At 40.0% G+C, this 25,194-nt stretch overlaps 1 protein-coding gene and 1 pseudogene across 3 annotated transcripts in view; both read left to right on the forward strand.

Annotated features, from left to right (window-relative positions):
* The window catches only part of EFL1 (elongation factor like GTPase 1), a 120,168-nt gene that overhangs the window by 42,310 nt on the left and 52,664 nt on the right, over positions 1 to 25,194 (forward strand). For all 3 annotated transcript variants that reach the window (XM_072801648.1, XM_072801656.1, XM_072801665.1), the window contains 2 exons: positions 128 to 294; positions 5,063 to 5,201. In XM_072801648.1, the coding sequence (XP_072657749.1) occupies positions 128 to 294; positions 5,063 to 5,201 (306 nt within the window). The remainder of the gene's footprint in view (positions 1 to 127; positions 295 to 5,062; positions 5,202 to 25,194) is intronic.
* LOC140624012 (U4 spliceosomal RNA) lies at positions 21,317 to 21,384 on the forward strand (annotated as a pseudogene).

Genomic DNA, 25,194 nt, shown 5'->3' on the forward strand with positions numbered 1-25,194 from the left:
TGTTTCTTTCCTGAAACTGGGCCAGGTGTGCCTTATTCAGTGCTCCCTCTGTGTTTGTAGTGTTTCTAGGTGGGTCCTGGATTGGAAAGAGTGTTCTTAGCACTCACTATCCTTTTGTTTCCGGCAGGCGATGAGCATCAGCTGGAGACTGTGACCCTTAAATCTCTGCCCCAGGAAGGAAACAACCAAGAGTCTTTTATTGCATTTGCTCGCGTGTTCAGTGGTGTGGCTCGAAGAGGAAAGAAAATTTTTGTCTTGGGGCCTAAATACAGTCCCATTGAGTTTTTGCAGCGGGTAAGAATTGGAAGGAAAACATTAGTATATTGTTTCAAGGTTCTTAATATCTTTTCAAACTGGTTGCATTTACCTTATTGGTAGATTGGTTTTGTCTCTAGAAAGGCACATTCATATGAATCCATATATCTCCTCTTATGTTGCTTTGGTGACATTTGTTAAATCTATCTCACTTAGTAGCATTTGGAAAACTAAACCAGTATATGAACTCTGTTTTCAGGCCTTATTTAATTAATCATAAGTCTTTTCAAGGCTCAGGAAAGATAAGAGCAGCTGTCATGTTGGAGTCAAGGCAATGGCAGATCTTCACTAAATATGGAGATCCAAAAACTGGGTGACACAGGCAGAGAGCAGGTGGCCAGCAGCCATTGCCTGGCAAGTAGGTCCCAGAAATTGGTCAGGAGGCTCAGGCAGGTGAACAGCCAGCCTCTAAGTGCTCCTGAGCCAAAGTGCAAGAAAGAAACCATAGGCTCGAGCTACCTACAACAGTTTTGGACATAAGCAAAGTGTATATGCAGTAGTTATGTTTTGAAGGTCGTAGGATAATGAAGATGCCAGAAGTCCTGGGAGTGAGTCAGGATCAGCAAGAAGCAGTGAGTAAGGACATGTAAGATGTGCTGTGTCGTGAGCAGGAGAGCGCAGGCTCCTCTCCTTGTGGGTAAACCAGGGAAGCTACTGGTCGTGGCTAAACATGACAGGGAGCCGGGTGGCAGTTGGGAGGGTCTGCCATTAACCTGCCTTGCCTCGCCTCAGATGTTTATTCCATCACTGTTAGCAGTTTAATCCTTAGAGATTCCTGTGCTAGGCTGTGGGTAAACAGCCCTTGGTGGGCTGAGGTGTGTTCTGCTTTGGCAGGAGGGAGCACAGCAGTGGGTGTGTGTAGGGCTATATTTTTGGGGGCTGAGAGTGCTGTGATGGCCTGTATAAAAACCCAGTTATGGTCATCTTAACATTCTGGTTTAGACATAGTTGGTAGTTTGTAATTTATCAGTAAGGGTCAAGCAGTGGCTAATTTTTTTCCTTTTAGTTCTCTAAACTGTCAAGATGAGTAAGAAATTGTTACTTACCATAGCACTGATTTATTGGGCATTATAAATTCCATGAGCATTCCGATTTATCTTATGTAGTGTATCTTTGCTCTCGTGATGCTAGAGTTTGAAATCCACTTCTCATGTGTCAAGTTGACTCAAGGAGCAACAGTGAAATGAATTGACAGTGCAAATGACTCCATGCTCCAGTAGTTGGGGCCCCAGAAGAATCTAAATCCAACCTGGTTTAAAAACAATGTGAGATACATTATTACACGTACCCCAGATGTCAGCCTTACCTGGACTTGCGTGTTTATCCATTATGTTGTTTTTCTATTGATGCACATTATGGACTACCACAAATTTAGCAAACTAAAACAGTACACTTTCTGTCATCTCACAGTCTCTGTGGATTGAGAGTCCAAGCATGGCTTAGCCAGTCCTGCTTGGTGGTGTCTCACAAAGCTGCAACCAGGGTGTTGACCAGCTTGTGTTCTTCTGGAGGCTCACTGGGGAAAGGATCTGTCTCCAGGTTTACTTCAATTGTTGGCAGGATTCATATCCTGGTACCAGTAGGGCTGAGGGCTCCACGTTCTCTCTGGCTTTTGGCCACCCTCAGCTCCTAGAAGCTGTCTGCAGTTTCCTGTCATGTGGACTTTCCCAGCTTGGCTGCACTTACTCCTTCAAGCCAGCAAGGAGAGTCCAGGCTGAATTTATTAGCAAGGCAGTCTGGTGGTGATGTGACATAATCATGAGAGTGACATCTCACCGCCTTTGCCATATGCCTCTGATGAGAAGCAGGCTCCAGGCCCCTCTCACGCCCGGGGAGGGGATTGCAAGAAGGCATGAACAGGAAGCAGGAATCGGGGGGTCTACCATTAGGCTATGACATTCTTCTGTTTCTCTTTATAGTTTTATGACCTATCCATGCGCTATGAAAGGATATATTATTTTTGAACTTTGTATAAATGGAATCTTGCTGTAGTTATGCTTCTACGGCTCAGTGTTTTTACCTAACGTTGTGAGATTAATTTATGTTGACGCTTATTCCTGTACTCCAGTGTTCATTGCTGTATAATATTCCATTATATAAATAAACAATTTTATTTTTCCATTTTCCTCTTTTTATGTATTTGAGCTGCTTTCATTTTCTGTTAATCTAAGCATTGTTTCCTTGAATATTTTAATACGTATTTCCTTGTGCACATTTGCAAGAAATTCTAGGGAATACACCTTTAGTGGAATTGTCTGGGTAATGAGTATGTGTATCTTCAGCTTAACTGGTTAATTCCAGATTGTCCTCCAAAATAGTTCTGATTTACACTCCCAGCTGGAGTGCTTAACCTTTCAGTTGTTCCACATCCTCACCAAAATTTGCTGTTGCCAGAATTTTAATTTTTGCCAATCAGATGCATATGATATGGTCTTTTCAAGAGGTTTTAATTTACATTAAATTTAATAAATTAAATATTTATAACACACTGGTTTTTAGGATGTTCTTTGTATAAGCTGGATGCTAATTCCTTGTTAGTTTGAAGTCTTATAGATTTCTTCTCTAGTTTGGGACTTGTCACATTTTCTATTAGTATCTTTTAATGTACAGAAGTTCTCAATTTTAATGTAGTTGAATTTGTCAGTCTTTTCCATTATGGGTTTTGATTTTTGTATCTTGTTTAAGAAAATTAAAATTGTGACTGTACCAAAGGCAATATTTCATCTGTGTTTCCTTCTAAAGTTTAAAGTTTTACCTTTCACGTATAAATATTTGATTCAGTGTTTGTATATGATATGAAGAAGGGATCTTATCTTATTTTGTCCCTATACAAATACCAGTTGTTGGGCAGCCCCGGTGGCGCAGCGGTTTAGCACCGCCTGCAGCCCAGGGCGTGATCCTGGAGACCCTGGATCGAGTCCCACATAAGGCTCTCTGTATGATGGATGCCTGCTTCTCCCCCTGCCTGTGTCTGCCTCTCTCTCTCTGTCTCTATAAATAAATAAATAAACTCTTAAAAAAAAAAAGTTCACAAATACCAGTTGTTCCAACACCATTCCGCGAATTCCCTTCTCTACCCACTGCTCTGTCAACCTTGTCAGAAATTAAATTTTATATGTGCATTGGTCTGTTTCTGGACTGTTAGACTTCATTTTTCTGTTTGTCTATCAATCACTGTCTCTATTCAGTACTGACTTCACTTCTAAGTGTTTTGATATTTAAAAAGCCATGTCATCTGCCTTTTTTTCATGTGTGTGTGAGTGCTTTGCTTATTGCTCTCTTCTCTTCTGTATAAAGCTTGCCAGTTTGTCAGGTCCTGTGAAACTCTCCATTGAGACTCTGCTTTAAATTAGCACATGTATTTGGCATGAATTGACTTTTTTGCAGTATAGAATCTATGCATCTATTAGGCATATCTATTTAGGTTATTTTCCGTGTTTTTCATTAAAGTTTTATAATTTTCTCTATTTTAATAATTTTCATTAGACTTCTTCCTGGCTATCTTACATTTTGTTGTTACTCTAAAAGTTACTGTTTAAAAAAATATTTTTTCTCTTGCTGATGTAGACAGTTAACTTTTGTATGATGTCCTTGAGTCCAGCCACCTTGCTAACTGTCTTACTAATTATAGCTTATCTGTAGCTTATTTTAAGTGGGTGATCACATTATCTGTGGATAATTCCGTTTCCTCTTGTGTCATCCTTCTATTTTGTATGTCTTTCCAGTGTGTCTTTAGAGCTATCCTACAGAGTTGTCGCTGAATCAGAGCAAGTACATTTGAATGTTGTGTGTGCCTGAGAGGCCAGCATTTTCATGGGGTTTCCAAGTCTTCCCTAACATAAGAGCTTCTCCCTTCTCTGGGCTTTTATGAATTTCCTGGCCTCTGGTGCTTTTTGTCACTCCGTTTGTGATGTTATCTTTATATGTGCTATAACTTTACTTTTTTCTCACTTCACAGATACCATAGTGCCTTGGGCCTAGGGGTACCAAAGATAAGTTGGTTGATTAAAAGACTTTCAGGGTACTTGCATTTATGCGGTGGTTGCTGAATAATTCAAGGCACTGTCTTGAATACTTTTCAAGATATTGAATAACTCTTGACAAAACTTACATAATTTGAGACGGTTTCTCTGTAAGAACAAATATTATCCCCAGTATCTTGCAGCGTGCTGTCTTCCAGATTACCAACATAAGCTTAGAATAGCTGTTATTTGGCCATTTTCATGGCATTTTTATCACATCTGACTACTCTTCCAAAGTTACTCATTTTCATGCGTAACTCAGGACTGGCACCTGCTCTTGCTGAATGCTTGAAGGGCATTATAATAAGAGTAAAAGAATTTTAAGTGATAATAGTAGTAACAAGTGTTGAAGTAATAGCACAGTTGCCACCAGAACTGGTGTATGGCATGGTTTACAAAAATACTGGCAAGGGACTCTGGGGATTTGCGTCTATTGGGTAATGTGGTGGTCCAGATCATAGCAGAATTTATATTACTAAGCCATAAAGCTTATGACAATTGTCGAATTCTTGACAGTTTTTAAGTATGTGAAAAGTTTCACTACTTCCGATTTTATTCATAAAAGAGATATATTTTATATCATACCCTTTCAAATTTCCGTATTTCAGGTTTATATCAAGTATGACTGTACCATCTCACCCATGAATATAAATAACGTATATATAGTACGTAATGTTTTTATTCAATGCCTCCTGACTTCTCTTCAATTGCTTTTCTTTGCCCAGGTGCCATTAGGCTTCTCGGCTCCTCTAGAGGACCTTCCCCCGGTTCCCCACATGGCATGCTGCACTCTAGAAAACCTGTATCTTCTGATGGGGAGAGAACTGGAAGACCTAGAGGAGGTACCTCCAGGGAATGTGCTAGGTAAGGCCGTGTTGTGCCATTTGGAGAGATCGGCCAGTATGTGGCACAAACTTAGTGAGATCTTTGAAGGAAACAACTGTGATCTCTTTTAGTTTGGCTGTTTTTTTCTGGCGTCCTTAGACTTTAAATTCTTGCATTTGAGCAGTTAGCCTGTGGATCTGTGACTTGCTGTGAATTCTCGCAGTTCTGTTTCGGAAAGCGCTGCTTAAGTAATTTGTGAATGCTCTGATTTCAGCTGGGGTTCCATTTGGCTGGGAGCAAGAAAGAGAATTCCTGTTCACATAGAAGTCAGTCTGGATGACTAAGACCTTTCTGGTTCTAAATTATTAGAAACTATTCTGATGTAAAGGTCTATGGAACTCCTTTCATTTCTTCCAATACTTTTAATCCATTGGATGTTGCTTTCCTAATAGGAGTTACCAATTTCCATCCATAAATACTATCAACCCCATAATGTTTGCTAGCCTCCCCTCCCATGTGCGGAGTTCACTTTTTGAGGTTGTTCATGCAACCCGAAAGTCTCAGATTGAGGAGTTTCCCTTGGAGCATCACAGGAACCTGAGTGTGGTGTGGGGATGCCGTAGCTCCTGTGCTGCTGCTTTCCAAACCCTTAGGGTACTGTCAGCTATAAAGCTGTTGGGTGATTGTTTGCGCTAGGAATTCTCTTTATCTTTTAAGGAAATGGTCTAGACTGCTGGTCCAGAATAGCTGACGATTTGTTTGGATTTTGTGAACTCGGGTCCAAGAAATTTGCCTAAGCATTTTGCTACTCCCTCACAGAGATCCATTCTTTTCTTTAGTTTATGAGGGTTTTTTTTTGTTTTGTTTTGTTTTTGGTTTTTTTTTTGTGGAGGGGCATGGAATTAGTAGAATTCCCGACTTCTCATCATTCTTACCTATTCTCTTCCATCCCTTTGGAAAATGCCATGGAACCTAAGCAGTTGATATAACTCTATGAGCTACCATAGCCAACAAAATAATTTATCAGAAGGGGTATGGGAAGAAGAATGGAAGACACTGTTTTTAAATGGAAGGTAAGGCAGAGAGGATCTCTAACACAACACTCAAGTGAAAGGGAGGGTGTTTGTAGAGTGAACGGTTTTTGTCCTGTTTCCACCAACTAAGGCCCAGTGTTGGCAGTCTTTCCCCAGTAGAGGCTGGGGACTTGATGTGCAGTAGTTTCTGGATTTCCCTGTGCTGTCCAGAGCTGAGGCTCTGTGGTGTATGAGGAAGAAAACCATCTGTCTTTCATCTGCTGCCTGGGGCAGCCCTCACCCTGCCATCTGCTGTAGGAGACCTGCTGGAAGCTAACACTTTCTGCCTCTTAGAAGAGGTGTGCCTCTTTCTCCTTTACGGCTATTTCAGAAATAATGGTGGGGTGCTTGGTAGGAGCTGAGGGTGATGGTCAAGGTAACAAAACATTTGTTCACCAAATTTAGCTATGTAGAAATAACACAGACAGACACACACACACACCACTTGGGGATGAAGTGGATTGAGGAGGAAAGCCAGATTGATTTTGCATAAGAGTTCGGATTGTGTTTAGCTGCAGGTAACTAAAAACCAACTACATAGTTTGGAATTTCACTCAACAGGAAGCGGGAGGATAGATAATCCAGGGCTGGAGCTTGGTTCTCCTGTGTTCTTAGGGAGCTGGGTTCCTTCTGTATGCCTGTTTGCTGTTCTCAGTGTGTGGCTTTTGCCCCCAGAGAACCACAACACCTTCAGTGTCTCCAGGAATCACACCCACATTCCTGGCAGGAAGAGAGTACAAGAGCCAGAGTCCTTCTCACAGCGCTGTTTTCATTTGGGAAGAAATGCTTGCTCAGTGATGTCTATGTATATGTAGTCTCATTTATTGTGGCTTTTGTCACATGGCCCCCCTAGTTGCAGTAGAGGCGAGGGAATGAGTATTTTACTCTTATAGCCTCCACGGTTAAGGCCAGGGATGCTGGGTTGTGAGTGCTTTTGCCTGGCCAGTCCACACTGTCAGCCACATTCTTCCCACATGCCTGCACTGCCTGGGCCCCCATTTCTTTACCTTAAGGAGGAAGACAGTCCACCAGAAGGATTACGCAAGTAACCTTGAAGGAGTTGGAATCCAGCCAACCACTTTGATTTGCCTTTTGAAATGAAACTAAAATAATCATTTTCCTTTTATTAATTAAAATCTGAGCCCCGTGCAAGACTGGAAAACATGCGTATACCAAAATTCTGGTCATAGTTTTGCCACTAACTAGTTATATGGCCTTGGGCCAGTTGTATAATCTTTCTGGACATCAGTTCTCCAAATGATTTGGACTAGAGCAGTGATTGCTAACATTTCTTTTGGTAAAAATAGAATAGCCACTTTGCTGCTGCTTCTTTTTTTTTTTTTTTTTTTTTAGAAGACTATTTGTGGGTTCACAGGACTTTTTTTTTATTATGCTCATCACATACTGTTATACTTATTATCATATATTCTAAACATTAAGGATGGAATATTAAATAACATCATAAGGAGTACATTTTATTGCTCTAGTGATAAAATATCCACCAAATTATATTTTGTACATTTGGTTTGTAAGATATGAACAAAATTGAAGTTTAACGTTGCCATTATATTCTGGTAGGTTGATATTTCAGTGAGGTGGGAGCGAGGTAAAAATTCTTAGTACTTATGTCATGAAAATCTCACATAGATTATGTCAGTTTTCCACTGGTTAAAAAGAATCCTAAATCCTAGATTATCTCTCCGGTCCCTTCCAGCTTTAACTTCTTAGGCTTGTGCTTCTTAGGGAAAAATGTTATTTCAGGTAATTAGGATACTTTCCTTCCTCGTGTGTATTCAGGAACAGAAAATTTTTGATATGGTTACTCAGTGGGCTTGATAATGCATTTGAATTGCTTCATGGGAACATCCTGAAACTAGTTAGCAGCCTTGGAAACAGAACCACACTTTTAGGCAAGTTCCACTTGTTTGTTGATTTAAAAACTGGAGCATATGTCACAGGAGCAGCATTTTCATCAGCCAGGTATTTAATAAGGAACTTTCCAAAGCTAGGAGTGAGTTTCAGGCAGCAGAGAGCAGCAGTCCAAGTCTCCTGGCATGTCAGGCGGTGGGAAGCACACAGCCCAGGAGAAAGCTTCCTAATGGCCAAGGGTAGCCGATGCTGGGACCCCAGCCACCAGGTTGTCCAGGTGAGTGGGCTGAGAGCGAGTGTGTTTTGTATCTTTGTTAACTTTAAAGAGGTTTGTCTTCTTGGGGAGATTTGAAGTTAAAAAGAAGACGGATGGATGAATTTGGTTGAACTAATGGACATGTTCCAGCTACCTGTTGCTGCATAATAAGGTACCCGCAGCCTGGTGGCCAAAAACAGACAGCTTTTATTTTTTGATGAATCTTCAGTTTGGGGGTGGTTCGGTGGGACAACTTGTCTCCGTTCCTCATGGCATCAGCTAGGGAGCTCCAGGCCTGTGCGCTAGAGTGACAGAAGGCTCCTTTGACTCACCCGTGGGGAGGCTGGTGCTGGCAGCTGGGGCCATGGCTGGGGGTGGGCCTGGGGCCTGAACATGTGGCCTTCCCATATGGCGGCTTGGCTGCCTCACAGCATGGTGCTGGGTTCTGCAGGTGAGCATCCCGTAGGAAGAGCCTGGAGAAGCTGATATAGCTTCTGCTGCCTCCCCCTAGCTTCTACCTCACTCCATATTAGAAGTGAGTCACCATGGCCGGCCCATATTCAGAGGGAGGAGACCAACTCCACCTTTTGATGGCAGACATGTCAAAAAAATTTGTTAGCATGTTTTAAAATGACCACACCACAAACCATAGATAATTTCTTGTTTTCTTTTCTATTTTAGCAGGCCTGTGACAGAACACATATTACAAATTAAGACATTACAAAGTTCATAGTGATCAGGGCAGGCCTATAAAGCCCATCTATTTTGCTCTTGTTAACTTAGAGAAAAGTTACAATTCCTGTTTAATAAGAATATAAGAGAGAATGAAATGACTGATACTCATGTGCTTTTCATCAGAGATGATGCTGAGTCGGATTGATGAAATGCAGATGAAAATTTCTGTTGGAGAAGGAAATGAAAACTTATATGGCATTTTGAACAACTCAGTGCATATAGTCAAAGTCCAAAGGAAAGTTCCTTTATTGGCACTTGGAAAATGTAGATTTCACATTTGAACTCCGTTATAGCTCACTTGGAGAACACATTGACTGATCAGTGTGGAATAGAGTTTGTGGTCTGGAAATAGTTGATTTAAAGTTTAAAATCATTTAATTCCAACCTGATGTTTGAAAAACTTGGGTAGATGAGACCAGAGAGACCTCCCTGTGTTTAACACACAATAGCCCTTTGTTCAGCCCCTACCAAGAATGTCTCTAAAAATAAATGTTTGCTACAGGCTCCTATTAAAATGTGAGGGGAAATTGAATTAGGATTCCAAATCTTTAGCCTTTTCTTATATACTTTCAGAACTCTTCCATATGGTTAAGTCTTCAACATTTTAAGGACATATTCTAAGAGGAAACATGATATTCCTCTTTTCACAACAGGAGGAAAAATAACAGTAATTAGCTTTTTTCTGAGCTGGTTTTAGTTCTGCTGAGGTGGGTTGCCGGGTGATGGGAAGTCAGCAGAGATTGACTGAAGGGCTGTGTGTCCATCTGCCCATCTTTCTGGCTTTAGTCGTGTGGGGTATGTGAGGAGTCAGAGCTATTGGACGTTACACGCAGATTTGATTTTGTTGTTTCCAAGGAAATCTCAAGTTTGTACATTTTGTAATACATTGAATTCACTTACTAGTGAATTTCTTTTAAATTTTAAATTTTTTTTAAATTTTTATTTATTTATGATAGTCACAGAGAGAGAGGCAGAGACACAGGCAGAGGGAGAAGCAGGCTCCATGCACCGTGAGCCTGATGTGGGATTCGATCCCGGGTCTCCAGGATCGCGCCCTGGGCCAAAGGCAGGCGCCAAACCGCTGCGCCACCCAGGGATCCCCGAATTTCTTTTAAATACACCTTATTATCAACATTTTCACTTGGACAGAATCTATTTTAATCAGCAAATAACCAGTGGCCTAACTAGTCACTTCCTAGAATTAATTTTCAGCTGGTAAAAAAAAAAAAAAAAAAAAAAAAAAAAAAAAAAAAAAAAAAAAAAATTTTCAGCTGGTTTTAATAATTATTCTTTTATAGATGATAGTGATTTTATTGTGTCCTTATAATGTGTCTTGTTTCTTATTTTTAAATCACCAATAGAAATATGATAGGTACTCATTACGGCTCTTCTGTCTAGTTCCTAACTTCAATGAAAACAGTAGTTTTAGTTTCAGGTCTGCTGATGCTGGTTGGTTCATATCTCTGATGTATTGTGCTAACAAACTATGCTGCTTTTTTTTTTTTTTTTTCTAAACCGGGGATACTGAATTTTATTGATGTGTTCTCAGCATCTGAAGACAAAGTTATAGAGCTTTTCTGCTTGCTGTAATTGATGTCATGGATTTATTATATTTTAATTATTTCTTGATTATTCAATTGTCCTTGCATTCCTAGAAAAAAAAAAAAAACAGCACTTGATCATTGCATATTCTTGTGATACACCATTCTGTTCTGTTTCCTAGCATTTTGTCCAGATTTTTCTTGGATATTAAGTAAGTTTGGTCTTCATTTTCTTGCTATTTCCAAAGTAGGAAACATCATCTCTTCCACCCTCTAGAGCTGCACTGTGTGATGGTACCCACTGGCCATATGTGGTTATTTACATAGATGGACCAAATAGCATTAAAAGTTTACTCCATCTGATGCCCTGGTCACATTTCAAGTACTCAGTAATCATATGTTCCTCGTGGCTGCTGTATTGGACAGTGCCGGTCTAGAGAAGTATCTGTAGAATGTGATACTTACCTTCTCTTTGAAAGTTTGGAAACAGTTCACTTATAAAGTCATCTAGGCTGGGTACATAAGATGTACATAAAATATTTGATTCTTTCAATCTGGTTTATTGTCTTATTACCAATTCTGTTTGTGTTTTCTTGCTTTGTTTATTATATAAGTTTGTCTATTTTATTTTATATGAAGAGCTATGTTATAGCTCTTCTATATGAATGCTAAATGTTATGTTTTAAGTTCTTCTTAAAAAGTAATTTTCAGTATAATGTAGGCCATAATATAGGTGTGTTTGAAAAATGCAGACGGCTGTGTACAAGTTCTCTCTTATCATAGGGGTAACCACCAGTCTCTTTATATCCACGTATGAAACTATCATTTCTTAAAATTGTGGTAAAAAAGATAATAATGTATAATTTACCATCTTAACCATTTTTAAGTGTAGAGTTAAATAGTATATATTTAATACAAAAATAATCATACTTTTTGTTTTATAACCTATCGTATTTTTTTAAAGATTTATTTATTTATTTATTTATTTATTTATTTACTTACTTATTTATTTATTTATTTATTTATTTATTTATTTATTTATGATATATAGAGAGAGACAGAGGCAAAGACACAGGAGGAGGGAGAAGCAGGCTCCATGCCGGGAGCCTGATGTGGGACTCGATCCCGGGACTCCAGGATCGCGCCCTGGGCGCTAAACTGCTGAGCCACCCAGGGATCCCCTATACGTATTTTTCTTAGAGATGATCTCTTCTCTCATATTTATAGCTTATTGTTTCAGTACACTTGCTGTAACTCCCAGGACAGTGTTAAGTGGTGGTGCAATGTGGTTTCTCATGCCTGCCATTGTCAGAATTCTTACATATGCTACACTGCATTAAGAGATTTGATCTGCATGGCGTTTATAATGATATAGTGACTACAACAACTGTTTCTATTTACTGGATTAATTTTTTAAAGGCAGCTAGATGTTGAGTTTTATCAAATGGTCTTTTCTGTACCTCTCAGGCAATAGATGTTTTTTCTTTTCTGAGCCCATTATACCATGAATCACAGTAATACATTTCTTAATATCAATGAGTCATGTGTTCCTGGAATAAAACTACTGTTGAATGTATTTCAGTATGTTAACAGAGCAATGAATTAAATTTGTTGATGGTTTTTCATGTAAAATGTTTATGTTTGTTAAGTTTGGATGATCTGCATTTTATAGATTAGTTTTACTTTATATTTACTTCATATTCATGGAGTATAGGTAACAGCATTGTACGAGCTGCATGAAATGAATAACAAATTAAGGGGTAGATTTCATTGTTTTTTATTTTATGACACAGTTTAAATGGCCCAGGAATTTTCTTTTTTTTTTTTTAATAAATTTATTTTTTATTGGTGTTCAATTTACCAACATACAGAATAACACCCAGTGCTCATCCCGTCAAGTGCCCCCCTCAGTGCCCGTCACCCATTCACCCCCACCCCCCGCCCTCCTCCCCTTCCACCACCCCTAGTTCGTTTCCCAGAGTTAGGAGTCTTTATGTTCTGTCTCCCTTTCTGATATTTCCCACACATTTCTTCTCCCTTCCCTTATATTCCCTTTCACTATTATTTATATTCCCCAAATGAATGAGAACATATAATGTTTGTCCTTCTCCGATTGACTTACTTCACTCAGCATAATACCCTCCAGTTCCATCCACGTTGAAGCAAATGGTGGGTATTTGTCGTTTCTAATGGCTGAGTAATATTCCATTGTATACATAAACCACATCTTCTTTATCCATTCATCTTTCGATGGACACCGAGGCTCCTTCCACAGTTTGGCTATTGTGGACATTGCTGCTAGAAACATCGGGATGCAGGTGTCCCGGCGTTTCATTGCATCTGTATCTTTGGGGTAAATCCCCAATAGTGCAATTGCTGGGTCATAGGGCAGGTCTATTTTTAACTCTTTGAGGAACCTCCACACAGTTTTCCAGAAATTTTCTAGTCCTTAAGCAGTTTGATATTAACACCCATGAAACCAACTATACCTGGTTGGTTGTCAAGGTTGATGTGATCGTTTTATCAGTTATTATTCTCCCTTTTAGGTTCTTTTTACTCTTCCTTATGTTGGTTTTGGAACTTCATGTTCTCATAGATAATCATGTATTTCAGTTCATTTGCATGAATACCAGTATTAATATTGATTATAATGACATCAAAAATTAGCATCTGTTAGTGCTTTACTGTGTGCCAGGAACTCCTGTGTGTTCAGGGGGTGATTATCTGATTTTACAGATGGGAAAACTGAGGCTTGGGGAGGTCCTATCATCATCTGTCCCAGAGCAAGCTGGAAGCTTTGTCTTCCTATGTTATCTGTGCTTATTTCACCTTCTTTGTTTTTATGTTAATTGGTTTTTATTTTTTCCTTTTCTCTTGATCAGTGTTATTTGGTTGTTTGTTATATTGTATTTTTACTTCTATCCTTAACAGATTCCTCATCTGTTACAAGTTTTTGATACATTAATTTAGCATCTTTATGAAGCCTTGCCTCTAATATATCATATATTATTTTATTTATTTTTTTAGAAGAATTGGTTCATTTTTTTTTTCTCTTCTTCAAATGAATGTGTTTATGACCTGAATCTTCATAAAACCTTGTCTGGATTTCTTTAGTTTTATACATTGTTCTCTTTATCATTTCATTTTTCTGTGTCCTTCCCAACCAGTGGACTGCAGCCGCTCATTACAAATGGAGCAAGCTGACCAGGTTATGGAGTAGCTGGAGTCCCCTTGTCAGTGGCCTCACACAGAATTGTTAGCATAGGGTTTGGCAAAATGCTCATCCCGCAGGTTAAGGTGTGTCTGTTCATCCTTTTTCATGGACTAAAGTAACTGGTTGTAACCACATATCTTCTTTTGAACAGATAGATTATTACAGGTGTGTAAGCTAAGAATTGTTAATAAGCTCATTGCCTCTCTAGACATTATTTGAGAACAAAGGATTATTTGATAGGGCTTTTCTTCCCCACCATCTCAAAATAGTACATGCCTTTTTTATTGTTAAATGGCTCTGACAAGATAGCAGATTGCCCTCTCTTCTTGGTATTTTTAATGCATGACCAGAAGTGGGGAAATAATTTGACTTCTGTAAATGGTTTAATGAAGGTTGAGATGTCCTTAATAATTGATACAACGGTCTTCTTGTTGACAAGGTGAAATTTGATTTTTTTTTCTGTAGACAGTCAACTGATTGTCAAAAACCTCAAAAAATATGTTCTCTTTTACCCCTAAATTGAATGTGTGACTCCAAGATGCAGGAACTCCATGAGTAGGTGTATATATATTGGAGAAGCTTTTAAGTCTGCTCTAAACAAGGGAGTAGGCACAAGAACGTTCATAATAGCACTGTTTATGATAGCAAAAAATAAAATTGGTGACCACATAAACATCCATGGACAGAAGAATGGATCAGTAAATTATGGTGGAGTCTACTTGGGAAGAATGTTATACCTGAGTGAAAGTGAATGACACCAGGACACCTAATGTATTGGCTGGGGTCCATCTCACAAGTACAGTGGACTTAAAAAACAAGCAAGTTGCCAAGCATTTATATAGAGGTTAAAAATATATAAATACCATGTATCGTTGAGGAACAGATACATATATAATAAATAACACAGGGAAACATAAACTGCAAGGTCAAAGCACTCCCTGGAGAGATTTGATTGAGAAGGGAGGAGTACACACATACTAGGAATGTCTCCTTTCTTCAGATGACTAGTGGGCCTGTAATGTCTGTTTTGTTTTCCTTTTTAAAGTTTTTTATATCTTGAGTGTCATCTCATGTATTTTTTAGATTAGGAGGGAAGACCGTGTTAATATCTTTACTTGATGTTGTTGGTGTTGCCTTACAGAATTTGTCCCCAAGGGCTGAGTTGAGAAATGGGAAGTGTATGGAGTGGATGTAGGATACTCTGGGTTACATTCCTGCAGAGCTTTTTTTTTTTTTTTTTTGGCTTTTGTAGCCTTAGGTGGAGTGCTCAACCTCTCTGATCCTTAGTTCCATCTTGCAGGTACAGATTATAGGACACAGTGGGATGGTGGCCTTTATTTTGTTTCTAAAAGTATCAAAGGGCAAAATGTTGATTAAGTAAGAAGGTTATTCCTATAGATTTCTATGGGAAATACCATTAATTGGCAAAAGTCACACATACAAAGAAGATAAATTATAAGTAAAGCACTTAATTGTGAAGATTAAAGAACGTTTTTCAAACTTAACATGTCATTTATTTAAATGCGGTTCTTTTTATCTAATGAAAATCCAAGCAAGCCATCATAAGCGTTCTGATGTTTCACTTGTTATAGTGAACCCCATCTGAAAAGTGTCTTCCAGCAGATATAGAAAAGAAATCAGGTGCTTTGGCTGTAACTAAAACTGTTTCTTGACTCTCTCTTAATCCTGCTTATTTAGTTACAGAAAATGAGCACTTCTGTTAGCTTCCACAAGAGAAAGCTCCAGGCAGCAGAGATGATAGGGAGTTAGTTCCCCAGAGAAGCAAGGCAGAAGGGGTAAATCCATGAAGCTCCTGACTTGTCAGCATTGATGTTGGAACTCCACTCCAAACCTGGCTCCGGAAGTAGGCATCTGGGAGGAGGAGGAGGGGCCGGCTGGCAGAGGCCACGGCTTGCAAGTTGAGAGAGCTCAAAAATTTTCTACTGGGAAGCATGTGTGCAGGCTTGAACACAGAGCACAGAACAGGTTCTTCCATGAGAGGCCAGGCTGTGTGTTGACCATGAGCTGTGTGCAATGGTAGATTCAGAGTTAAGGTTTGAATTCTTTTTCTTTTTTTTCTTCCTTTTTTTTTTTTTTGCAAGAAGTTATTAACTATAAAAATGAGTATATATTCTTCTGAAATAATATTCTGAAAAAATCTTGATTCAGTATAATTTGTTTCCTTAAAATAAAAGGAAATATATTAATTTTTTATTAATTTTTTTTAGCTGTCATTTGCAAGGGAAATCCTTAGACCTCTGTGTAATTGTATTAAGAACAAGAGGAGCTAAAAGCACCTGGGTTCTGCCCCAGCATAAAATAGATTGTGGCCTTTTTCCAGTTTTGTAGATGGAGGACGAGAGTCACTTTACCTTTTGCCAAAAGAGGAAGTTCCTGTCTCTTTTGTAGGTGGACACTTAGCTTCTGCGCTTCACAGAAGCTGGTTTGGGGGAGGAATCCCTTAAGGGGAAGACCTTTCTTTAGAATAGTGGACACATTTTCTTTTCATTATAAATACTCTGGAATTTCATAGCTGAGAGCAGAATCTCTTCTCAGTCTGGACATTTCTCATTAAAGGGTATCAGGATAGTAACACCTTTTTTTTTTTTTTTTTTTTTTTTTAATGTGATGAGATCTTCCAGGGCCCCAGAGCCAAGGTGATGTCATCACTGGAAGTTCTTTGTTTCCCTCCCGCAGTACACTGAAACCAGTTCCTTTTCCCCGCTAGGTGTAAGCCAGGTGCTGTGGGAGGCTGAGAAGCAAGGCTGCATGATGTTAGAGGTGCAGAGATGTTCTGAGTCCCTGCTCTTTCTCTTGGCCATGCTTCGGTCAACAGGAGAACATTGCCCTCCTCTTCCTAAGGCCATTGCTACCCTGGAGCCCTTTGAAACCCCTTTGCTATGTCCTGAGCTGAGGGTGGTCTCACAGGAAGGCAGCACCCCACTGCCTCTCACTCTGGAGAGCTTGTCCATCCCCGTTATTCTCAGAGGCGTGATGCTGAGGGGCCTCAGCCCCAAGGGAGGTCCAGAATGCTTTCTCAGACTTAAGCCAAGTGGGAAGCATTGGTATTTTCTCCGACCCATAATTACACAAGATCCTTGATTTCTGGGCAGAGGCTGAGTGGGCTATACCTGCTCTCTGAAGCCGTCCGCCGCCCATCCTTGGATGCGTAAAGGCAGAGGGTGGTTCCAGCCCTAGCAGGGGCCGCAGCTACACACAGCTGCGCACAAGGGGGCAGCCTTTTCCACAGATTTCCATCCTGCCTGGGGACGGAGGAACAAAGGCTGGTGTCTGTGAGCCCCGTGCCCCGAGCCTGTGCCCTGCCAGCGCCGCCTGTGAAACTTGTAACCCTTCACCATGTTTATAGAGAGTCCTAAGCAGTTGGGTGAAGGGTTTGAAGTGCGGCATGGGTTTTGTGCTGCGCTGGACCGCAGCATGTCAACATGACCCACCTCCCTCTGCATGGGGCTGTGCGGGAACGCGGCTGCCGGCCCAGCGTCCTGCACGTGGCAGCCAGGCAGCTTTCATTCCTGGAGGTTGAGAGATGTGGGAGTCATTAAAATAGAGATGTTGATCATGGTTTCAGCTTGCTGCTGGAACCCAAAGAACAATTTCATAGCCCACCTCTCTTCCAGATACTGAGGGCATTGTTTCTGTTGTTTGCTTTGGTTTCCGCTTCATCTTAGAAATTGAGTTATAACTCCTTAGGTGGTTTCTAGTTGGAAGAAGCATTATTATGAAAATACATACTGGTTAGTCGGCAATGAAGCAGAAGAGAAAACATCACTAACATCCTGATCTCCCGTGCAATTAGAAGCACTTCGTCGCTGGTTTTGTTTTATGTCTCCCAGATGACTGTTTGTTAATTTGCAGCAGTTCAACTCGTAACTGCATTGATGGTCATATTTCAAAGGATTTGGATCTGTTGGTTCAAGTGCACATTCGAAGCAAGAGTTGCTATTCCTTCTCTGTTGGAGCTAAATGGATCTTACTATTTGACTCTGTAAAAGCTGCAAGAAATCAGATATGCTTTAAAAACCAAAGGCAAAGCCCCTCTCCCCTGGGGGTGGGAGTGAGATAGGGGATGTTTTCTTTCAGGTCTAGAGAAGCAGCAATTAGTAGATTTATTGCAGAATAGTTGTTTCTCTTCAAAGCCACAAGCCTTCAGTGTTTCCAAAATGACCATTGTCATTCCATTTTCTAAGCAGTTTATATTTGTATATATTTTGCTAACTGATACACATAGAGATGCCTTATTTCTTTCTCTTTTTTTTTTAAGATTTTATTTATTCATGAGAGACATACAGAGAGGCAGAGATATAGGCACAGGGAGAAGCAGGCTCCCTGCTGCAAGGAGCTCGATGTGGGACTTGATCTCAGGACCTGGAAATCACACCCTGAGCCAAAGGCAAACACTCAACCACTGAGCCACCCAGGTGCCTGAGATGCCTCATTTCTAAATGTGCTTGAACGATGTATCAAAGACTTAGACTTACCCAGCATTTACTGAGCACCTACTGTATGCCAGGTGTTCAGTGAGTCCCTTTCGTTTATGTTTGTTTATGGAAGCCTCACAAGAAACTTGATGAGAAAACAGAGACTAGGAAGTTTGACTTACAACAAATGATACTGTCTCGTTCACCGCTTTTTAGCTGGATTTTGTTTCCTGCTCAGTTGTGTAGCCCAGATTATTTTAAATCCTTCTGCCAGGTTCTCCTCACACTCTCTGATTGTTGCAATGCAGAAATGCTGTGATCTGTGACATTTTGTTGTGGGGTCCTTGAATTTCATCCTTCTGTAGCCCAGTCTTTTCCTCCTATAAAAGGGGAATTTAAGACTCAGAGTCTTCTGAGCTTGGTTGATGAGACTTGAAACTAGGATCCAGTTTTTGCTTTTATAAGTGAGAAAACTGTAGAGAAGGACAAGAGGAGAGATAGCTGGGCTTCTCTCAAAAGGGAGAGGAGAGAAGCTGATCAATGAGAATTTGTCATTTAGAAAGAGGAACTATATACAGAGGTGAGGTAGTGAGACTCCTGTCCCCAAGCAACAATCTTTTCCAATGGCCCCTTTATACTTCCTCTCTGCTGATAACCACACACCAGCTGTCTAGACTTGCTTTGTATTCATGCTTCAGAGACCCTTCGCCATCTGCTTCTCACCACTTCTGAATATATCAGGATTTTTAAGAATTTATTTTTATTGAGACATAATTGACATAACAGTGTCTAAATTTAAGGTGTTCAGTGTGTTGATTTGAATCATTTATATATTGCAGTATGACTCTCTCTGTCACATTAGCCTATATCTATCACATCACTTAATTATCATTTCTTTTTGGTGGTGAGGACACAGAACATGTAGTCTCTTAGTTTTGAAGTTTATGATATGGTTTTATTGTCTGTAATCACCAAGCTTGCATTAGATCTCCAGGACTTACTTAACTGCTAGTTTCAAATCTGTGCCTATAAACAACTTTGCCCCTAGAGCCCCCAGCCCTCAGCATCTGGTAACCACTATTTTACTCTCTATGAGTTTGGCTTTTTCAGATTCCATATATGAATGAGTTCATGCAAGTATTTGTCTTTCCCTGCCTGACTTACCTCACTTAGCATAAGGCCCTCAAGAACTATCCATGTTATGGCAAATGGCAAGATTTCCTTCATTTCTAACAGCTGAACAATGTCCCATTATTATCCTGTTATAATATTACACACACTCCATACACCGTTCTCTGTCCACCTGTTGGTGGGCACTTAGCTTGTGTCCATATCTTAGCGAATGTGAATAATGCTGCAGTGAACAGGGGGTGTGGATATCTCTTTGATGTCCTGTTTTTATTTCTTTGACTTGTGTATCCAGAGGTGGGAGCAGTGAGTCACAGGGTAGCTCCATTTGTGTTTTTTGAGGAATCTCCATATTGTTCCACAGCGGCTGCATCAGTTTCCATTCCCACCAGCAGCGCACCCTCAGAGTTTTCTTCCCTGTGTGTTTCAGCATGTGCTATCTCCTCCAGGATTCCTTTTCCTTGTGAACGCAGACACAAAACCCAGCTCAGTTGCCACCTCTTTGAAGCATTCTCCAACTGCTCCAGTAGATATATCTGGCTCCTTCCTTTGAGTCCCTATACCTCTTTTAGTACATCTCTCAGCACCTTTATTCCTTGGGCCTGTTACCAAGTGGGGGCGTGTTCTCATGGCACAGTGCGGCTATGTGTAAGTGGACATGCAGGTGTATACTGCCCCTCCAGTTGCTCCTTCTGAGCATAGGGATGGAGTGGATTTTGAGCCAGAGAAAGAAGAGAGTCTGTGGAAATCCCAAGAGATATTGTTACAGTAATTTGTTGGTTTGCCAGGATTCCTTTCTGGAGTATGTATGGGAGAACTGAGGTCCCAGAGATCAGACAGGGAGAGTAGAGACCCAGCTTACTGGGCGCTTAAGTTTCCAGCCTGCGGCACCAGTCACATGTCTGGTCTGCTGCTTTGCTGCTGCTTTGCTGCTTCTGATCCTCAGTGTGTTTACCAGAAATTAGTTTGTCTAAGAGCCAACGTCAGTTGAGAGGTGCAGAATGTGTCGTAACCTAAGCTGGGTGTATGCACTCTGGTGGCGGGGTATCCTTCATACAGAGATGTGTCAATCTGCCCAGATGGGATGTATCTGCGGCTCTTCACAGCCTGAACTCCTACAGCAGTGAGAGATCACAAGTAATACAGCACTGGTCTTACTTAGATCTTTCAAAATAACTTCGCTTTTTGAATAACTGAGTGTTTCATGGATTTGTTTGGCCCATGAAAGTCTAATGTATTCATAGTTATTTAGATACTAAATTTGGAAAACAGTTCCCTTTATGAGATTAGACCAGCTTATAACTGAAACCAGGTGTGTTAACCTGGTGCTAAAATCTAAAATTGTCTTTAAAAACAAAAGCCCAGTATTTCCAAAATTCACATTATGACCAAATTTAAATTTAGTTTAAATGTAAGAAGTCTGTAGCTTTGTTCTTTGCAGACACTGTAGGATATTTTTGTGTGTGTGAATCCTTTTTTGTTTTCCATTTTTCTTCAGTGTATGCCTGACTGACTTCCAGATTCTGAAAGCAGGACTGTGTTGGGGCGTGAGGTGAACAGGAAGAGTGAATACTGGAGCCTATCACTCTGTCTCCCTTCCTTGGTCAAGCAAGCTGTTTGTTTTTATTCTGATGGGGACCTCCCAGCCGGGCTTGTGCGGGACACTCTGGTTTATGCCTGTTGTCTTGGAGAAGTCCTTGTGCCCCCTCTCACTCTTGAAAATCCTAGTTTGGATGCTGAATTCTGTGATCCACCCTAATTATGACCAAAGTATTTATCCTTGGTTATTTTATTTTATGTTTTGATCTTAATGTTTCTTTCTTTTTTTTTTTTTTTTTTTGCATTTTTTTATGATACTTTTGTGTATTGTTGAATTACTTAACATTTTGGAAGGCACATGCTAGCTTTGCGCAGTGGCAGTATTGTAGCCAATGAGGTTTATCCAAGGCGCGATTATTGCTAATTGGAAGGCATATGCTATTTTTAATTCCATATATCATTGCCTTTTATGTCTTTCAAATCATTCTTTAAACATAAGAGTCAACAATGAAATGCTACCATCCCACGTATCCTGCCAATTTAAGACGGAGACTATAAATTCTTTCAGGATGTTACCTGGCTCATCTTTGTTTCTGACAGCATCTGGTAGTATGCTTTGAACTAGGTAAGAGCTAAAGAAACGTTTCTGGAATGAATCTTGGGGGAAACAGTTTGGTCATATGGAAGGAAGGGTGAACTTCTGATCTGAAGTTAGTGTAAGGTCCTCCCGCAGATGAAGGAGTGGGAGCCCCATAGCTGTGCTTCCTCATTGCAAACTGACCAACCCCCTTGTAGAAGAGATGCCATTCATCTTGCTCTGTTATTGAGGGACTCCCAAAGAAGTCCTCAGTAAACTCTTTTTCAGTTAGAATTCTTCTTCAGAGATTACGCTGCTACTGAGTGTAAAGACAAAGGACTTTTCCAGCTTGGTTTGGCCACTGTGGATGCCAGCAGTGTTGGCAGCAACCTTGCTTCAAGGCCAAGGGAGAGTAGGAGCCCTGAGTTAGGTGGGAGAAACCAAGTGGGATGGTAACTGGAGAGCCCTGAAAAGAGGTCGTGGAAGAGGCCAGAGATTTTTGTGGGCACAATCAGCTGGTTGGGCCCCGGGTTTTTCTAAAGAATGGGTTTGGCTTCTTAGTCTAAAAGCTAGGTGTATTTAGTAACACTTGATCAGTTACGAGCCAGAGGAGGGAAGAACACCCTTTTAAAGAATTTAATTAGTAAGATATGACTTTGTACTTTGATAGGCATTTATACCATCAAAAAAAATAGTCCTTTTTTAAAAAAAAATAGTCCTTTTAAAGGCTTTGCCAAATTTTACTTTAACCAAGTACCTCCACATTTAAGCAGAATGTGGACAAACATAACTGTTTTTACATTGTCATGATGCTGTAGACTGTCATGAATAAAAGCCTTTGCAATGAGGAAGCACAGTAATCTTGGACTTTGTGTTCAAAGTGTAAGGGTTGCTTATCTGCAAGGATAGAAATGGATATAATTGAGTGTAGAAGGAAGGCTGTGGATAAATTGATTACAAATATTCTCTTGAAAAAAAATTTAAAAAAATATTCTCTTGAGTCCTAAGTCATTAGGTAATGTTTAAGACATGATGATTAATGCTCAGTAAATGTACATATAGTGGAATCTGTATTTTGTTTCCTCCAGCAAGTGTGTATATTTGATCAACTTTACTTCCATTTTCAAGATCCATTTGTCACAAACCACAGCATAATCCAAGGGTGTTTTCATTTTTATTAAAATGTATGAGTGTGTGTGTGTGTGTGTGTGTGTATGAAATTTGAATTGTTTTCTGTTTTGAATATATACCCATTCTTTGTTGGCAAATTTAACTGATATGTTTTTATTTTGATTTCACTCATTTTGGATTTCAAAGGTAGCACATGCCAATAGTAACTATCAACAATACAGAAATGTCAGAGGTAATAGTATCACGTCTACAACCACTTTTCTGATGTTACCATTAGTAACAAATCGGGATGTATTCTTCCATAGTTCCTCCTTATACAAGGCACGGACACACACAAATTTTTGCCCCTTTTCTTTGTTTTATAAAATTGGCCTTGAATATGTGATTACTTTGTGCAGGTCTTGCCTCACTCCCAGGGTCAGGAGGGATTGTGTACTACAGGTATATAATTTATCACACTCCCTTCTGACACAGTTTCCAAGTCATTACTGTTGTTAATTTCTTTCTTGATTCACATGAGGACTTTCCACCCTATAGAGTTGTGAAAACCAAAGAAAGAAATGTTTATTAAAGCCCCTCATTAGACATAGAGCAGCAGGATCTGACCACGATGATTGCTAATAATTTTTTGAGAATAATTCTAGTTTCTGTGATTCCTAAAGGACAGACTGGTACATCTCCTTCAATTTTAATTATTTTAGTGGGTTTTGGACATTTCCACACCTGGTTTTACTGCATTTGTTACTTTCGGATACAGCGTGCCTAGCCTTCTTTTCCTCAGCAGATACTAAAAAATCCCATTAGTTTGTACCTTCAGCAACTCTTTCCTGCATATATTCACTGGCACTCAGCTGTGTATTCTTGGGTGGATGAGTGTATAAATTTCCTTCAGCTAACACGTGTATGTTAGAGTCTGAGATTTCTTATGACTGGTAGTCTGCATCCATTTTCCTTGTGATGATTTTATTACCAACCAATTAGTTATAGCCAGGAATTGTCACTTTGCCACAAATGCAGAGCTCTTCTTTGTCAGACCACATGCAGCTCCTGAAAAGTTACTTTCAAATTTGATCACATAATTTGCAGAAGTGCCCCCAGAAAGTAAACGTGATGGGTTTGAGTGAAAACCCAGGGCACTTGACGAAAACCTGTTTGTTTCTAATCACATAGGGACGGGGTGTAATTCGACTGGTGTTGATGGCCTGGAAGGACCCTGGTAAGGTGCAGAATGAGATCTGGGTTAAAGTCTCACTGTTCTCTGCCCTCAGCCAAGGTTTAGGGGAGTTGTTGAAATGAATGAGTTTGGGATTTCATGTCCAAATCCATTTTTAATACTACCACCTTATGTTTTTACAGCACTGTATGCTTTTCAGACTCCTTTTATCTATAGTATTTGATCCGTCCAGTCTGCTCTTAGCTTCTATATTTCAAAGGCCAGTAATGGTTAGGTTGGAAGTAATACCTATTAGAATAGTGACTTTGAAAACTTGGAAATCATTTCCAGGTGTTTTAGATAGGCTGCATTTGAATGATGAAACTTTAAACTTGCTTTTCCGTAAAAGAATACTTCACTGCTTTAGGTAATCTGAGAAATTAGCAACCTCAGAGATTTCCATTCTGTTGTTGTTTTTCTTTACAAAGAGTGTCTGTAATTGACCGAGATGTGGATAGCGAGTAACATGTGCAGGGTAAGCTCTGGATATAGCCAGGAGAGAATATGGAGCGAAGAAAGCTGTCAGTTTTCCTTAAATATCTAAGGTGGTAGAAATGAATTTTAAATAATTTTCATTGTGGAAAAATCCTTTTTTTTTTTTTTTTTTTTTTTGATCGTAGTGGGGATGCAAACTAGGATGGAAAAAATCCAAGGAGAATCAGAAAATAAAATCATAGCTGTGCAGCTTATATTTTGGGGGGACTTTAGTGAGATTATACTTGTGACCTAATGTCCCTTTTAAAATGTTCCACGGACACTGGGGCCCCTGGGTGGCTCAGCTGGTTAAGCATCTAACCGCTAATCTCAGCTCAGGTCTTGATCTCAGGATTGTGAGTTCAAGACACATGTTGGGCTCCCAGCATGGAGCCTACTTAAAAAAAAAAATGTTCCACAGACGTTAAAAAGGAAGTATGCCCATGCATGCACACACATCCCTATTAAACCAGTATTATTGCTTATATTACTCAAGGCATGAGAAGAATAAAGTAAACCCCCCCCCCCCCCCCCGCTCTGATTTCAGTTGCCAACCCCTTCGGTACCATATAGATGATTGTGTCACCAAGATGGCAAATTTACAGTAAATTTCAGACTTTCCCTCCTCTTTTCATGAAGACTAAAGATTCAAAGAGAAACCTGAGTACTCTGGCACAGCTTCTGACCACTCACAAAACAGATGCTTCTCTCTCCCAGAGTAAACATGGGAAGAATCAGTGGATATAGAGAAAGATAGAGCATTTCTAAGGAGAAAGACCAGTTTGACCCACAAAAGCAGTAGGACCATCTGAGACTGACTTCTTACAAGAAACCAGAGGAAATAGA

Source organism: Canis lupus, chromosome 2, assembly GCF_048164855.1.
Source record: "Canis lupus baileyi chromosome 2, mCanLup2.hap1, whole genome shotgun sequence".
In the NCBI taxonomy this organism is placed as follows: Eukaryota; Metazoa; Chordata; class Mammalia; order Carnivora; family Canidae; genus Canis; species Canis lupus.